The sequence below is a fragment of the Rhea americana genome, unplaced genomic scaffold (assembly GCF_003343005.1).
Source record: "Rhea americana isolate MKP2758 unplaced genomic scaffold, rheAme1 scaffold_489, whole genome shotgun sequence".
In the NCBI taxonomy this organism is placed as follows: Eukaryota; Metazoa; Chordata; class Aves; order Rheiformes; family Rheidae; genus Rhea; species Rhea americana.
The window spans coordinates 111236-128761 of NW_028186633.1; the positions used below are offsets into that span (position 1 = coordinate 111236).

Genomic DNA, 17526 nt, shown 5'->3' on the forward strand with positions numbered 1-17526 from the left:
AAAAAAAAAAACCACCACAGTCAGAAAAGTTATCTTTGAAAGCTGTCAATACTTGCCTGAATTCAACTTATCAGATGCCCAGTTTAAAATTAAGACTTAAAGGTCTGCTCTGCAGTGCTTCAAGAGACATTCCTTCACCTGGGCACCAGGAGTCACTCATCTTGCGAACAGGATATGCTATGTAATATGGAAGCCAAGATGCTTATTTCTTGGTATTAAAACCACGCCCACCCCATGAATGCCACATAGCACACATGGTATTAGGGGCTGAGAAGACATTACTCAAYGTCCGTTTGCATTAGGAGGTCCCTCAAAGCGCTGTTGCACTTAGCTGAAAGCCTCCAGRTTCACCTGCAAAGCTTCCAGCTTTTCTTGCTGCTGGCGGATTTTCTCTGTCAGYTGCTTCTGTTTTTCTTCGTGTGACTTCAAGTCTTTCTTCAGAGTTCCCAGTGGCACTTTCTGCTTCTGCTCTGCAGCTTCACATCTGATACCAAAAGAATACAAGACAACCTCAGCAATGACAGAAGAATCTGGAAAGTCTCACACACCCAGCACTGTCCTCAAGTCCCATCCTGAATGTAGCAGCAAAACTCCTTTCCTTTCCTCCTTGTGAAACACATTCAGAGTCACAACCTCAGGATTTAACTATCAAACACTTAGCCATTAAAAAACAAGCCATTTACACTAGGAATTATCAATTCAGAGCCCAGAAACCACTAAACAAAGCTCATGAACTGTTATGACTGGCTTTCTCTTCTGTTTCTAAACTTAGGTCTACCACAACAACTTTCCTTCCAATCAACTTATGTCAGAATATCCTGTTTGTGTTGATTTTCCTTTTGYTTAGAAAGAAAAGCTTATTACTAGCAACTTGTATGTTCTTTATGTGTACATTCCAACAGAGAATGGACTTGCATCCTTCTTGCTAAAGCCGTAACATTTTCCTTTGCAATATATCTGAAGGGGTATTTGTTGTTCCCCTCCTGTTCATCTTATGGCATACACAATAGTGATAATTACCGTACTATCTTAGGTCCTATAAAATGCAGAATCCTACCTGAAGAGACCTTGAGAGAGAAGGAAAAGGGCAGGTAGGAGATAAATGAAAATGTGGACTTCATGTCTTAAAGGTCAYTCCTTAATAACAGTTTTCAAGAGCGTACGCATGGGCTGACTCAAACATTTACTTTAGGCAGTTACCCTGCCACTAATTGAGTTGCATCAGCGCGATGACACCATTCTCCTCCTGAAACCTGCATCAGCCTTGGATGGTACAGGGGAAGTGCCACAGAATGACACAGCAATTGTCCAAAATCACACCTTTGCACTATACTGCTACCAAAGCCATTTGAACTCTCGCAGTGGTGAATCCGCTCTATCAGAAGTGCTGACTAACAGTCACTGCATGGAGAAAAGAACCTTTTGCTGCTTCTGCATGAAGATCCAATCTGAAAGATAACCCAAAAGCATGACCACCTTCAAAATAAAACAAGTATGTATTGACAATGCACGAGCCACACTTCCAGTCAAAAAATGATGCTAAGGAGCAGTGGGAGGATTATCTGCTTGCTAGGACAGAATTCCAAGACCACCTTAAGTGAGTGCAGAGAGATCTGAAGACAGCAGTATTTGGAGGCTGATTTATGAGGACTGGCACCATCTTCAAACTTTCAGTTGAACAGSTGGCCATCAGGGATGTCTCCAAATGAAGAAAAGGGAACTGAGRGGGATTCCAAGATTCATCTTGCATCACAGAACTGAGTCATGGACAGATAGGTCAAGATCATCCCTTTGAGGGCAAAGGCCCATCCATACAGAGATGATATTAGACAGGAATGCAGCGTGTAAGGACTGAGACAACAGATCTGAGAAGGCAAAGCCAAAGAGATCCAGTGGCCTTTTACACTACCTTGGGGCCAAGCTGTCAATCATTACCTGCAAGGGTGAGCCTTATGGAAAAAGGGAAGACCTTGCCTGCCTTGGGGATCATACAGAGGTCCAAGAAGCTGATTAAAGATGATTTCACAAAGATATGTGAYCCAGAATCTGCTACCTGAAGGGATCCCCCAGACTGAAGATACACATTCACCATGACCACATTTGTCCATGGAAAGGAATATAAGTGGCAGTTTCTCCATCAGCTTGTTCTCAGCTGAATCACTGCAAGGGAGTTTTTAATGGAGTGATTACTCCCTCTATTAATGAAGCACCTGTCATCACTGCAAGCTGACTGCATGATAGGAAAGCTGCAATTCCCAAAGACAAAGCTGATTATGTGGCATCATATGCAAATTCTCCAACAGGGAAACGTGGTTCTGCAGTCACTTACTCCACATGCCACTGCATGAACTGAAGGTGATAATGTAGTTAAAGCTATCTTTTACAGCTGAAGAAATTTTGAAAAACCCCCGTAAGTTTTGTGGACAGGCAGCAATTAGACTATTCAGGACATTCCAAAGACAGATTGCATCACTGGAGGTAGACTACCATATGCATCAATACATCAACGCAACCAGAGAACCTATCTCAGAAAGACCTCTAACCAGTCAGGAATCATGGTCAGGAAAAAAAAGCAGCTGTCTTTGCAAATGAGAGCAGCCTACAGCTAGCACCATGACTCTGATGATGCTCAAGGAGCTTTGTCCGACCCAGAAAGGCATCTTCAGCAGCTGCTTCAGCCGCAAGCCCAGRCGCTACCTGGGACCCTTAGCTGGGTCTTAGATAGAAAAGAGGAGGAGGAAGAACCTGACACTGAAGTCTGACACACACGTGCTTCCTCTGTGACAAAGTGAGCAATGGTGCGGCTTAGTACTAACTCCAATATAGACTGTGGTATCTGACAAAGTAACTGGATAAGTACATTGACAGAAGACTGCTTTACAGGAAAGATACACAGAGAAGGGCATCCAACCCCAAGTACCCATGACAATGCTCCAGAAAAGCCATACTAAAGTTTGAAGAGCAGAAACTGAGGTTTAGGTGGACACATCAGACTGGTTTGCTGAAACGAAAGTGGGGAACAGCTCAGTACCAACAGTGGACACTCTGCAGGGAGACAATGCCAATGAAGTCTTCTGATGCCAGGAGAGAGTCTGCAGATGTAGTCTGATAGTGCTTCATCATCGACTCGGCTGATGAGATTCTGCAGAGATCACATGGGTCCAAGAAGTCTGCAGTTTAACAGCACAGTACAGAGAAGGTAGGTAAGAATTCATCTGGACTGCCTTGCCAAGGACCAACTTCTAGCCTGTCTTAAGAAAGACCTGTATTATAGGTCCTCAGGAGAGGTGCAAAGGCTGTGGAAAAGTGATCCGACTTAGACCAAGCCAGTTACAGGATGATTGCCATTGTCTACACAGAGACAGCAATCCTCATGGTATGCAAGCTTGAGCCCCCCRCCCCCCCTTGTGAAGCACTATCAACAGTGATGCTTCTGAAGTCCTTGATCCTCCTTCCCTTGTAGGATCATAGAATCACAGAGCGGGTAAGGTTGGAAGGGACCTCTGGMGATCATCTAGTCCACTCTCCCTGCTCAGCAGGGTCACTTAGAGCATGTTAGACAGGGTTGCATCCAGGCAGGCCTTGAAGATCTCCATGGAAGGAGACTCCACAACCTCTTYGGGCAACCTGTYCCAGTGCTCTGTCACTCACAGTGAAGAAATTCCCCCTCAYGTTCAGGCRGAACTCCCTGTGGTTCCATTYCTGCCCACTGCCTTGTACTCCCATGGCAGGATAAATGTCTGGAACAGGACAGATGGGGCACAAGGTCATAACACAGCAGTGAAGGTCTCCAAATCCAGGATGCAAGGAAGTAGCAAGAAACCCCAGATAGCAGAGCAGTTCAGCTCAGAGGGAAATTCAAAATACAATGACTGCAAACATGGTCTGCTTTTTTATGGCACTGAGTCAGAGGAACTCTAGCACAACCTCTATAGATATAACAAGGGAAAATTTTCCATCTCACGTGAAAGGATGCAAGTACACTCACTATTAGAAAGTGCATGTAAGTCTACTCGATACAAAAMTATTCTTGTTCGAAGACTCCTAAGATCCCCCTTTCAAAGAAGCAGAAATCAGAAATTTAGCTCATCTCTTCAAGAAGTCTTATTTGTGCCTACCCATCTTCCCCAAAGGARAATTTGGTGATGATACCAAGTGTGTATACACTACACAAGCATCTGTTTCAACTCCAGAGTTCAGTAAACACATGAATGGCACAATATCCTCTCCAAATTTTCAAGGTATTACAAAACAAAAAATTTTAAAAAGTCTTTCCTTAGTAAATATAGTTTAGTTCTAATGRTATCATCAGTACAACAATACTCTTTCTAGTTATACGCCAAAGCATGAGAACAGGGAGCAACAGGAAAATTAACACCAGTTATCATTCAAATAGAATGTGCCAAAAGCACCACRTTAGAAGATCAGTAGTTTCCAAATATCAGCATTAACACATCTTTACCAGCCTTTTTGTACATAGACACTAAGATTTTGATTCTAATTAAAAGTTACCACCTGGATTCTTTCCCTTTAAGCACTGAGTCAGGGCACCTAAATTACAGCCTGATCAGCTTCTCTCTTTATTCAATTAAGATAAGAATGAAATTCTGCTATATCTCCCTTGACAAAGAGAAAAGAGGAGCCAAGAGCAATTGTGTTCCTCAAGAAAAAGTAKATTCTACCTAAATTTGGTAATTGTGAAACCTGCCTTTGGTATATGAATCAATGTGCTGCTCCCTCAGCTGTACAAAATGTCTTTGTTGGGCTCCCTGTAACTCAGAGGTGTTACTGCAGTACAAGTTTTTGCGTTTAATGAGCTGGAGCAACAGTAGCAATAAAGACTCCACTGAGCACTGGATACTTACTGCTCCAAGTCTGTACTTACGACTACTCTTCAATTGCTATTTATGCCACCTGCATTAAAAACCATAAAGGACCTYAGTTTACTCTGTTCATCCTGTGGAGCATGTCAAGTCAAAAATAYGTATGCCACCACTACTCATTCATAGACTGTGGGAACAGCTTAGTCGACAGGCAGAGAATTTTTGCCTATCCCCTTAAATTATTCTAAAAGAATAGAAGACCAAAAAAACACAGACAAGGTACATTACAGAAAATTCTTWATATTAACCCACTCTTACCTGTCTTGTTCAGGATCAGGGTTCATAGAACACACCCAACTATCAGGATAATTCTTCTCCACTGAACTCAGCTGGAATGGGAGAGTCCGCCATTTCAGACATACATCTGTTAGAGAAACACTATGCAAGTCAGAAATATAGCTTAAGCCATAAAATCAGACTCATCAAGTCCATTTAGCATTCAAGGACAACAATGGACATTAATTTCTGAAGAAAATCTAATGACAATAGGATTAGTGACAGCAAAATAGTAAGAAGTGAGACATAGCCACAGGATACATCAAGTCCATTCCTGCTCCATGGTCCCAAAGCACCTTGAGGATGACCTCAAATCTGGGAAACAAGGCATCCCTAACAAGAATCAGTGAAACCTGGTATCTATCAACTAGCACTAGAAGACTCTACACTCACTGCTGCACTGACAGCTACACAGCATGTAGAGCTCAAACCAAAACTGAACAGCCAGTCYCAAGAACGCTACTCATCTCAGGCATCAGGCTGTCCCTTACTGGTATCAATACCTAAGTCAGATTTGTCCACTAAAACTTTAGATAATGATCCAATATATCATAATGAACCAGGAAGACACATAGATTTGGCTTCCAGAGCATTGCTTGACAACAAGAAAAGCAACTCTGGGAAAAAAAAAAAATCAAGTTTYGCCTAGAAAGTGCAAGTATTCTCCAGTTCAGGCTCTGGTAGATGTCAACAGAAGAAAACTTGACAAATAACAGTAAAGTTCCTCCTGTTTGGGAGGGGCTGCTGAGAAAACAGTCAAGGCAGAGGAGCTTGACAAAAGACTGACCACTTCCAAAAGACTAGTTTCACATTTCTTGCTACACCCTCATCTGAKTCTTCTGGGGCAAATTGGGTTACATGAGTTTGGCAGCTCTCTAGTAAAAGACAAAGTAGCTGCACTGGGACCTCCCTTCTTCCAGCTGGAGTAAGAGCCTAGCCAGAGCCATTTAGAGGTGTGAACTCACATYGCATTTGAAAGATGACTGTAATGATTCCCTTCTGTGCTCACATCTGGTATTGTCTAGTTCATCAGAACACAAGCTACTTGAACACTTTCCATCCACTGCCTATATGGAAGTTTTAGATTTTATTTTAGTGTAGGGATGAAATGGCTTTGGTCAGTCCTAGTTCTGTAAAAGTACACCTGAAGAATATCATAAATAATAAACTGTTGAGGAGAGGGATCTTATGTCAAGATGTCCAAGTGTACCATCAGATGCAGGCAAAGGGAACTTACAACAGGAGAGAGGCCCTCTAAGAGGATCATGGCTGAGAAGCTCATCTCAGAAGTCTCCTACCCATTAGCTTCCCCTAAACTCCAGCTAGTAGTTCCCTCCCTCCTCAGTAAAGATCAGCCTCCTAACTGCAGCCATCTGCTTGGTCAGACGCACCACACTGAATTGTGGTAGGAATTTCCATGGCTCTTCGGCGTTTGTAGCGTAGTTCGCTAGATGGAGGCTGGTTCCAGTTTGCTGACAAATAACCAAATTCGTCCCAGAACTTGATGATACCCCTCTGGGCTGCAAAACAAACAAACAATCCCCCGTTCATTATGGAACCATAAATCAATGGATCCATACCAAAAAAAAAAAAAAAAAAAAGACAAAAAACAATCACCTTCACTCTTGGCTGCCCTTACCCTTAATTCCCCTCCAGTTGCCCAAGTTCTCCCTTCTCACCCCTAGTAACCGTGAAGCTTCATTACCTATAGCAACATCCTTCCAATACTGAGCCAAGTGCTCTCCCATGGCCTTCAACAAGTGTCGATACTCTTTGGCATCAGCAAAGTCTTGTTTATTATGGGTTGGCTCCAAAACCAAATAGGGTACATCCACCACACCTACCACTCCACCGCATGCCCTGAAAGAAGATGTACAGTTACTAACATCGTTAAACTACTAGGTCATTGTGCAGAGAAGCAATATTAAAACAGCAAATTACAGGTATGCATTCATGCATTCCTGCAGCAGTACTGTTTCTGATTTATCATCTTTCTAAACCACTCAGATTTGAGCTGGCATTCTGAAAAAAGTAAGGTGGGGGTCAAATACCTCCTTTTCTGTATTGACCACAAATAAATTTTTGTTTTCAAGATGTATGTGCTCTGTTCCTAGAATGAGGTAGTATTGCTACCTGTATTCATTTGTTAGCCCACGGAGGAAATGTTCAGACTCAAATACCAGTACTGAGCACAAAAGCCTCGTTCTGCTGCAGGTATGGACCAACATCTTGATAGAGAACTGTCTTCTTTGTGAAATGTGAAATATTGGGAAATATTTAAACATATTTTGTCAGAATCTAAATCTTTTCACTAAAGGCTGACAAAATGAGTGAAGCCTCAAGTTCATGAAAAATGATTATATTCCTTACAGAAAAAGTTTATTACACTTATAAGTCTAAGTCACATATAGGAAAATGTCAGGCTTAAACAAAGATTACAAAAAAGATTTCCAAAAACTCACATGCCACCCTCCAGCTGTGGGCCCACCTTCTCATACATCTTTATCAGTCGACTGCAATTATAAATGAACATGCCATCCAACTCACGCTGCTCAATATTCACACCAAAGATGAAATTCAATTCTTTTGGTTCCTTGAGTGCCCTGGAAGAAAACAAAACAGAGCTTCAGAAATGCAATACAGACACCAATTTGGGCTAGACGATATCTGTTCAGCTACTTGGCCTGGATACATTTCCTCTTTCATAAAAAGATTCTGGTTTTTATTTCAGATGCACTTTATCAAAAAATTGTATTTGACTAGAGTCAAATACACTGGAGAGCGTAAGTCTGTACCTAACAATGTGAGGCATAAGTTATTTGGGTTAGTATTTTCTAGATGTGTACCTCTACACTATACAAACCACAGAAATTAAGATTTTGATATAAAACCACAGTCTCAATATTTAGATTCTGTGGAAGTTCTCATAATTGCAAGCTCTGTAATACTATTTCAACAAGTTCCAAAAGCTGAGAGACTGCAACACACATGAGAAGCAGGATTTTCTTGAAATAGCAGGCCAGCAATTTGCATGACTTCTACCTTATCTATTTCATAGCTAGCTAACAAAACTTGGCCTCAGTTATGCTTCTGAGGATATATGAACTTCTGAACCTGCATCTTTGATTATCAGGAATTTTATCTCCTGTAATGCAGAAAACCTTTACAGATTTAGATCCATGTTATTAAAAAAAAGCTTGTTTGTGTTTTATTTTGTATACAGAATTATCGCTATATAACAGACTCAACTACGTAGGTTCCTTAGCTTCTGTTAAACACATGTTGAACATTTTCCATATGGAGATTCTTCCATTTTAGGCTTAAGGCAGCATCAGACATAAGCCCCAAACTTCCAATAATTAGAAGTAGTAGTCTATGCTACTTTCTACCCACCCCTCTTATTTTTGACTTCATATTTGTATTTCTCATCAAAATCTTCAACACTTAAGTGCTTTACACCCAATTAAGAACTTGACCTCTCTTTAAGTGATTAATTGGAGATACTTGGAATTCTCTAAAATAATCTGTTGACTGTCTACAAGAAACTGAATTGTGTATTCATGATCACTATATAATAACCTACAGTTAAAAGATGGAAACCTGTCCTAATGTTCAAGCAAGTTAAAAACAATCCCTGAAATAATTGATTTCATGCCCATTTTTTGTTTTCATAAAGTCATCTTCTTACCTACCTAAATGTATATGTAATCCTTAAATTTTAAAAGGAAGTTCTGTTAAAGTTCCTTTCTACAACTGTAAGGGACCCAGAACAGAACCACAAAGGCTAAAATGCCCCAAATCAAGAGGCAGAAATCTCTCTTCTACTTTACTATCATATTTTGAGATTTACCTTGTCTGAAAGCGAAGTTGATAGATGTTTCTGCAGATTTTTAAATTAGATGTGAAGGAGATAGCAATGTGTGGAAAAAAGACATTCAGTAGAGTAGGACTGATGTGTTGGTTTACAAGGCATGTTCAGTAAAATAGGTTGATGTGCTGGTTTACATTAACTTTTTTTGATAACAGACATCAGAAAGAATGCTCATCTTGTTAGCAGAAAGCATATTCACTGAATTCATCTAAACTGATCATTCATTTTACAAGCAGCTATAGACTCACAGAGAGATTATTCTTTAGTAGATGACAGTAGATGACAACCTAAAAGAAGTTACCAAGATGACACTTGGAATAGCAGCTTTCAATAACTTTAAACCTAAACATTTGCTAAGAGGTGTTTTGAATGCTATCAACAGAGAAACAAGGCTGGAAAATATCCATTTGGTCTCATCTGATTGAGTTGGACAACTCCTGTCGTTTGAGGGTGCATTAGTTGTGGCAAAACAGAAGACCCCTCACTCCTACCTCAGACAAGGGATCAACTCTAGCTTTCTAACTTGGAGAGAAGGATGTAGGGCCTTGAATTTCACGTAAAAACGTGCATTCTTCTACGAAGAATGAAAAAATGCCCTTAATTAAAGACAACAGGAAATAAAATAATCTTCCAAATCATGGAAAAATAAATTGATAGTACAAAGCCCAGCCAGTTACCTATTAGAACAGACACTACAATCCTTATAATAGCTGCTGGATTTATCATCTGAATTTACATAGGTTTTGGGAGCTTTAGACAGCATTTGTTTCAGTAACTTGTACAACACCCGAGAAAGAGTAGGAAATGGTTCTAGGGCATCCTCTATAACTCAAGAGCTTACTGAGAGGCTACAGAATTTGATTTGCACAGAAGGATTCTGATATCTGTATATCTTTCAGGAATTTGTTTTCTAGATTAATTATAAGATTATGGAAAAGTTGGACCTTCTAAAAAGTATTTCTGATTATCGAAGATCAATGTAGGTATATGCAGGAATTTACCTGCCAATATAGAGCTGGCTGATCATTTGGTAATTCTAGGTCAGAAGTACAAACGGTCAAGGCTGTACRTGAATTAGGACAAAAGTTTTGCCTTGTTTGTTAGTTCCTACATCTATTCTCAACATCACATATTTGAAACCTGGCTAAATAAATTTTTTTTGGAATACCTACAAAATGTTTTACCAAATAAGAGCTCATTCAGATTTTGTAGCCTACTCATTCTTAGAAATCAAGCAGAAAGAGCTGTTGAAGAAATTTTAATTTCGATTTCTYATTTCCATCTACACACTAAAAGGCATACAAATGCTATTCTCAAACAAAGCTCTATGCTCATCATTCAGCTTTTTAAAGAAAAAAGTGTTTTCTTCATCGAAAGAAGGTTGGAAACCCTTTCAGAAGCTTTTACTTCATGCAGTAATATCATCAAAACTAAGAATTAAAAGATGATTTATGTACATGAAAATGAAAGAAAATGAAAGAAAATGACTTCTCGTAATTGCTTCATTCTCCAAGTTGTATCTCTACCACTTTTGAGTTCAAGTTGTTTTTCTGTTTTTGTTTTTTTCCTGAAATTAAGAGGCATTATATCTATCTCTAGCAATAAGTCTAGAATACTTCTGACCTGTAATGTAAATTAGCATGCAAAACAAACCAAATGATATATGTATATAAAATGTATATAGAAATCCCAATTTTTCTCAGACTCAGCATCTAATAGATTTGTGTTTCAAGCTATGAAATGCATATGACAGGTCTGCAGAAAACCTGCATACAAAGTGGAATATTCCTGTGAGTATATGAATAGCAAACTCTGTTGTAATTTAACTCTAGTTAAAATTATTCCTCTTGATTTCATGGCATGGCCTGTAACAGAACTTAATAAGTTTTTAGAAAACCATTTCTGCAACTCTAAAAGCCATTTCACTGCAGTTTGCTAACATCTGTTTGCCTACCTGCATCTTATCCATAGATGAAAACCAAATTAAGCAAAAGAATGAAAAAAGCTGATGGAGAAAACTGCTAAGTGTCCACAAAAAAAAGAGGGGGGGGCAAAATTCAAAGACTTCATTCAGCAAATGAGAGGGGAATAGCAAAAGCAATCAGAAGAGCAAACTCAAGCCCCTTGGTTAAACTGGTGATCAGAACTGCTCACTCCACCACACAAAGCAAAGTAGAAGAAACATCTAAGCATATAGAGTGACCAGCCTGGGAAAGAAAGAGCTTTCAGTTGCCTTGTACTCACCGCTGCTTTGCATCCTTGATTCTCTTCTTGACATCAGCCTCCCTGCGCATGGTGATTGCAGAGTTTTGGACTTGACGTAATGTCACCTGCAAATAGATATCACATAGCAAAACTAAAATTAACCCACTTCTACATTTTCCCCCCTTCAGGAAGATATCAGAAGTGTTTTAAATGTAAAGAATTCACTAACTGAAGGGAATAATTAGCACTATGTTACATTTATGGCAGCATCTGTTGCTAGGTCATTTAAACAGCTACACAGTTGACTGGAAGAAAATACCTATTCAACAAAAACCACAGGGTAGAGTGATGGAGACAAAACATTCAAATACTGTTTTTTCACTAGATCTCACTGAACAGTAAAATGATTTGAAACAAAYGTCACTCGCTGAACCCTCTGGCATGTCCCAAAATCCTTCTTCCCTCCCAACTACCGGCTAGGTCTAAGCCAGGCCTTACCCACCTTTCAAGAGCCTGTTGTATCACCACACAAGCTCTGGCTTCACAGGGTACCATTCAGAAGGGGGAAAAAAAGGAAAACAAGCAAAAAAAAATCTCAAAAGTTCCAGCAACAGTTTGGGAAAGCTGAGGAGCAAAGTGCAACAGCCGTAAGAAGGAACCGACAAAAATTATCAAATTTTACTTCTATTCAAATGCTTCATGTTGCCCATGCTGCTTCTTCAGAGAGCGTCATCAACTAAAGTATCTCCACAGCAGAACTCACACACTGTTAAAGGACTGCCTTCCCATTAGATACATACCGAAAGTTGTAAGCATTGCAGTGTCAGCATGCCTCTCACTTAGGTTGGAAAACACACCAATTTAAGCATGCTCTGTGGTCATAAGACCATGGAATGAACACTGCTGAAACTTACGTCCAGCAGGAACATCTCCTTCACCCACATATGACAGTGCTAAAAGCAACTGAACAGCTGAACAGCACAGCTCTCTGCTCCAAAACCACAGTTATGAACCTTCCCCCAATGCTTAAAATTCAACCTGCCGGAAAGGCAAAAGCCTCACCCTGGACTCCCGTGTGAGATCCCCTCCTAGGCGCAGTTCTAGTGCACGGGCTTTACTCTCTGCCTCTCGAGCCTTCTCCTCCGCTAAAACACACGGAAAACACTGTATTAACCATTCAGAAGAGACAGCATACTATGAGGCATCCATTTGAGCTAACAGATTTCCAGAGAGCTGTTGCTAGATTTACACAGATAAAGGTAACACAAGAAGGTACAAAAATCAAACCTTAACATGAGAGTAGATCGTTAACATGGCATCTTAAACTTGATCAGAAGTTGCCATCAACACTGGCATAACAACAGGTCTAAACTCTGTAAAAGTAGGTTTAAGGAAAGATCCATAAGGTAAATGGTGAGGAAATGGAAATGGTAAAGACGTAAGTGGTCCTATCCGGTCTGCACAGAGGTATGAAAGCAGAGAGAAAAGCCTCAATATTGCCACAAAATGAAAACAGCACTCAGACTTGAAAAGGAGGTACAAAGAGGTAGTTTACTTGCAWAGACGATGGGAAGAGACTACTCTGAGAAATACTTTTATCTTCAATTATCACTTGATTTTGTCTGAAGAAACCCAAATTTGTGCCCCAATTAAAATAGCACGTAGTGCTCTAAAAACCTACTACTAACTCTGATCTTCAAGTTTACCACTTGGAGGAATTCTTCCTCTTGTTTCTCTTTCAGACTATCAAAAAAACTGCCTGACAAGCAGTACTCACCAATTTCATACCACTTAACAGTCACTTAAAAACGTCCCCAGGGAAAACAGCTGAAGCAGCAGGCCTGTACCCGAGCTGCAGAAAGGTGGCAGCAAGGTTACAGCCACATCGTATGAGCCATTCCTCTTTCTTCTCCCAACAGGAGGAAAGCTTTTAGCTAGACCATACTAAAATAGCAATTGGCTCCTTGAGACATTTCTCTAAAGACCAGCACGCAGTCAGCAATTGTGTCTGTATTTCTGTACAGAATTTTCTACAGAATTGTAAAGTCTGGTTGATCTAGTGAGGATTTCATAACTGGCATCCCTTGTTCTGAGTGCTGCAGTTGGGATTACTCGTGGACACATTTTTGTTGTCTGCACGTATGGGAATGCAAATAGGTACAGTGACTATACTTAGATTATTAAAATAAAAATCACCTTCCCCTTCTATGCAGTGTTACATTTCAATTTTGCTGCATCAGATCTCACAAAACCATCCTCTGCTGTGAAACTCAGCTTGCCAGGCAAGTAACAGCAGAATTGCACTGTATGATCAACTTAATCTTCTGAAGAGATGGCTTAGTTTAACATTTAAATGGAAGAGCCTGGAGACAGCTTAAAAAAAATGGTCCAAACTTATATGGTAAGAGTTGCTGGACTAAGCGCAACTATGTCCAAAGACAGTGAGGTCTGCCCATATGGAGCAGGCTCAAATCTGCTTTGGTAAAGAAATGACAGCTGAGAAGACGTGTTTGGTAGAAAACCCCACCCCCCTAACCTGGGCAATAAACATACAGGAGGACATGAATTTGGATTCTAGCTACAAGTGGTAACAGGCATGGCATGCCAACAGCAAGTCACTGGTCACACCGAAGTACTCTGGACTAATATCAAGTGTGGAACATAGCTGTTAGCGGCTTTCAGTAACGGACACCTATATAACTCTCCAACTTCTTCATTTGTTTGCTTTTTAAACTTTTAAGAGAATTTCTTGCAAAYAGGCAACAGCAACACCTAGATGCCTGAATATAGTATTCAGCCTCCCTTTGGCAGGCATGCAGAAGATGGCCTTTGGTAGCTACGTTGCCCAGGCACAGTACTCATATCCTGGAATGGCTGAATGGGTTCACTTGCTCCCTTAGGGCTTTGGATGGTACAGCTTGCTCCCTTAGGGCTTTGGATGGTACAGCTTATCACATGAGGCAGGATATCAGTTCTCAGGGAATTAACAGATGCATGTCAAGTTGTTGCAGGTCTTTTGGAATATCAATTCCTAAACCCATTTTGTTTTGCATACAGGCTCTGTAGTAAACATAGACCTACCAGCCATGTCACTGACAACCATAGCTGCCCATACATTTTTCTTGTCTTGTAGTCACCTTTCAACTATCATTGGCTTTTTTTCAATAACCTCATAGGCTACTTCTTGACTTGTATCAATCCTTTTATTTCATTTCAGGAGTTCAGCTAAACTGCCGAATTCTGGTATGAAGGACACTATCAAGTGACAAAAAGATCTTCTGGTAACAATACAGAACACTACCCTGCCCATTTAAATCTAACCTTTCATGGCATTCCAGAAGTGTCTATGGATGGAATGACAAATCTTTAATATGAAGGATTCTAATACATCTCTAACAGATAGACACAGCACATTGTGGAACTGTGGTTAGCTCAAATGACAAACATTTCTCMTGATGCATCTCTAGTTTCTCTAGTAGAAGAAAAAACTGCAAATCTTTCTCTCGTGAAGATCCCTCATGAGAGTGGTGTGTATACTCACAGAAATATATGCTAGTAATAATAAAAAAAAAATTCTCTACCAAGAGCAGAAAAGCAGTACTACTTTGTATATTAAATACACTTCATAACAGATGAAACGGTAATTTCTCTAGAAACAAATAACTGAGATCTGTGCCACTGAAGCTAGGATTAATGGTAAAAATATTTTAGATCTGGAGGCTTTTAATAAACAACCCTTGCAGAAAACATTCTTAAATCTGCCTTTAGTTTTCATCTCCATGTTCACAGCCCTTTGTTCAGCACTCACTTCCACTACCAGAGGTAGCTTTGGTGCTAAGGCTAAGTTAAAGTATCAGTGTCAAGGGAATCAGTTCTTGGTAGCAGGCTACCGAATGGCAGTGTTCTTCAGTGTCAAGAAGCTCATCTTTTAAACATCATGAAGGTCTCAGGCTGTTTTGAGCCATGTTATTTACACCTTCTTGAAGAGAATACAAATGTACTGAACACCTACTTTGGCTATAGCACTCAATCTAAAAAAATTAATATATGGGAACTCACGCAATGGATAAACGACTTAAACAACATACTTCCAAATCTAMAATGTTAGATTGTGCTTCATGAGAGGGGGAGGAACACAGCAATTTATACAATTTCGCTCTACTGGTTTGGAAAGAGTCACAGGCACATTCCTCTTTATCACTTTGCACAGGTTGCATGTGGTCCTGGAATCCTCCTGAAGTTAGATCTAATCTGAATGCATGTGCGCACACCTAAAGCAGCTGTGACACAGGAAGAGAAGGCACATGTCTCAGCAACACCATTTACAAAATTTATCAAAAAGAATGGTCAACACGTCTTACAGCTATAAGATTCTTCCTTCACTATGGAATTTCTCCATCAGGAATGAGGGAGGCTACTTTATACACTAAATTTAGGTAAGTTTAACAAGGTTATATGTAGCATTTATATGCTCATGTAATACCTATATGCTAAGTATCCAATAATGTCAAAATAGGTTTTCTCCTAAAGACTACAGAACTTGAGAGGAAGGTAAGACTGGACAAACAAAAGGTATGTCTTGAAAAAAAAATAAACAACCCAAACAGGATGCACTTGTACACACAGAACAACCCATATTAACTGATAAAATAAAAATCTAGTTTTTGGTGACTGCCTCAACAGAGAAGGAACAGAAAGAAAAGAGAAAGAAGTAGTTAATGATATGCAAAAGATGAGGGCAGAACTATGGGCTAACAAGGAGGCAGCTTAGCAAGGCCTCAGACAGAACAGGTAGAAACAGCTGTAGGGATTATTCTGTACATCTGCTCCTCAGAGGAAGTAGTCTTAAGGAATGATGGAAGTTTCTCCCACTGTGTTGCAGTAAGACTAGTTCATCTGGAATCACTGTAAAAATAAATTTCCTAAGCAATCATAGTGATCACAAAAGCAAGCAATTTCAGGTCATATCAACAATGTAGCCTCTTTCTGTGCTTTCTTTCTCTACAGTAAAAGCAGGATGCATGGATAACCCAAAGACTCACCTATCCTTGCCATGTGCTCTGCTTTCTTCACCTCTTGCTCCGCACGAGTCTTGAAACGGTTTGAAGTATATTTGTACATCCTGTGATGATCAAAACTTATTAATCAGCAACCTCAGCAGTCAGGTCACACCATGATTTGATCATTCTATTAGAGAACAGAGCTTCCACATGCTACTCCAATCTTCTCAAAAGATTCAATAAACGAAGAATGAGGTTTAGGTATGAGTAACCGAGGAYACTGGGAAGTGCTTAGCCAAATCTTTTAAGTCAGAGATGCTTTAGCAATAACATCAACCACAGTGCCCCCAACGTGATCTGCTGGGGTATAATATATTCCATAACCTTGGAATTTTCTACAGGGAAAAGAGGAACAAATTCTTTAGAAGTGGAAAGGTGGAGTGAACACATGGAAAGCTTCTCAAGAACCTCCCATTACACATAAATAACCCTTCCTTTCTCCTTCAAATGACTGTCCAAAATGTGTAGTCTCACTGTGCATGCATCCAAGCAGTATCTCTCAACCCTCCAAGATTACCTCTAAGAATAGCTCTTACAAGAAAACCAAAGCAGAGAATTGGTTTGTCAAGAATTACATCCCATTTTGAAGCCTCAGAGTAGCAAAATATTTAGTAAAGGTCTGAGCAGAGCTTCAAGTTTCAGTTCTAAAGTTTCAGAACATTTTCATACRCTACACAATCTGCTTACAACCTTGGAAAATGTGCTGAAGTTGCAGAGGCTCATTTGATCTCATTAGATCATATCAAATATAGATTGCAATCTAACTAAAACTATTTCAGAGTGAAAGAGGCAGAAGTCCACAAGTACACGTCACCTCCACAYGGACACATGTAGTTGGGGAAGCAGAGACAACAACAAGAAGGATGATCAGAGCCTGCAGGAACTTAAGCCACCTTAGACACAATGGTTTGGATGTACCCAGAGGAAAATTCCATCCCTGAAAAAGCTTTATAGAAAAAAAGAAAGCTTAAGGGATCAGATCTCTCCAATCCTTAGCCAAAGTAAACATCACTAGAAACGCTGTTTTTACAGAGATGGAGAAGTATATAAGGACATAACGCTTAAATGACCAACTCATTAATGTAGGAGTTCAGATCCTAGTAAGAGACAAGATCCCTCCAAACGGCAGATAATCCCTCAAGACCCATAAGTAATCACACTGCATAGATGAAAAGAGTTAGATATGTTTCTATGGGCAGATATTTGCAGATGTAGATACAGATGTCAAATA

General features: G+C 40.0%; 1 protein-coding gene across 3 annotated transcripts in view; it reads right to left on the reverse strand.

Annotated features, from left to right (window-relative positions):
- Positions 1-17526, reverse strand: part of MORC2 (MORC family CW-type zinc finger 2) — a 44450-nt gene that overhangs the window by 6549 nt on the left and 20375 nt on the right. For all 3 annotated transcript variants that reach the window (XM_085317070.1, XM_085317069.1, XM_085317071.1), the window contains 8 exons: positions 16278-16357; positions 12298-12380; positions 11275-11360; positions 7622-7762; positions 6865-7019; positions 6551-6679; positions 5142-5247; positions 352-484 (listed from right to left, as the gene is read on the reverse strand). In XM_085317070.1, the coding sequence (XP_085173196.1) occupies positions 352-484; positions 5142-5247; positions 6551-6679; positions 6865-7019; positions 7622-7762; positions 11275-11360; positions 12298-12380; positions 16278-16357 (913 nt within the window). The remainder of the gene's footprint in view (positions 1-351; positions 485-5141; positions 5248-6550; positions 6680-6864; positions 7020-7621; positions 7763-11274; positions 11361-12297; positions 12381-16277; positions 16358-17526) is intronic.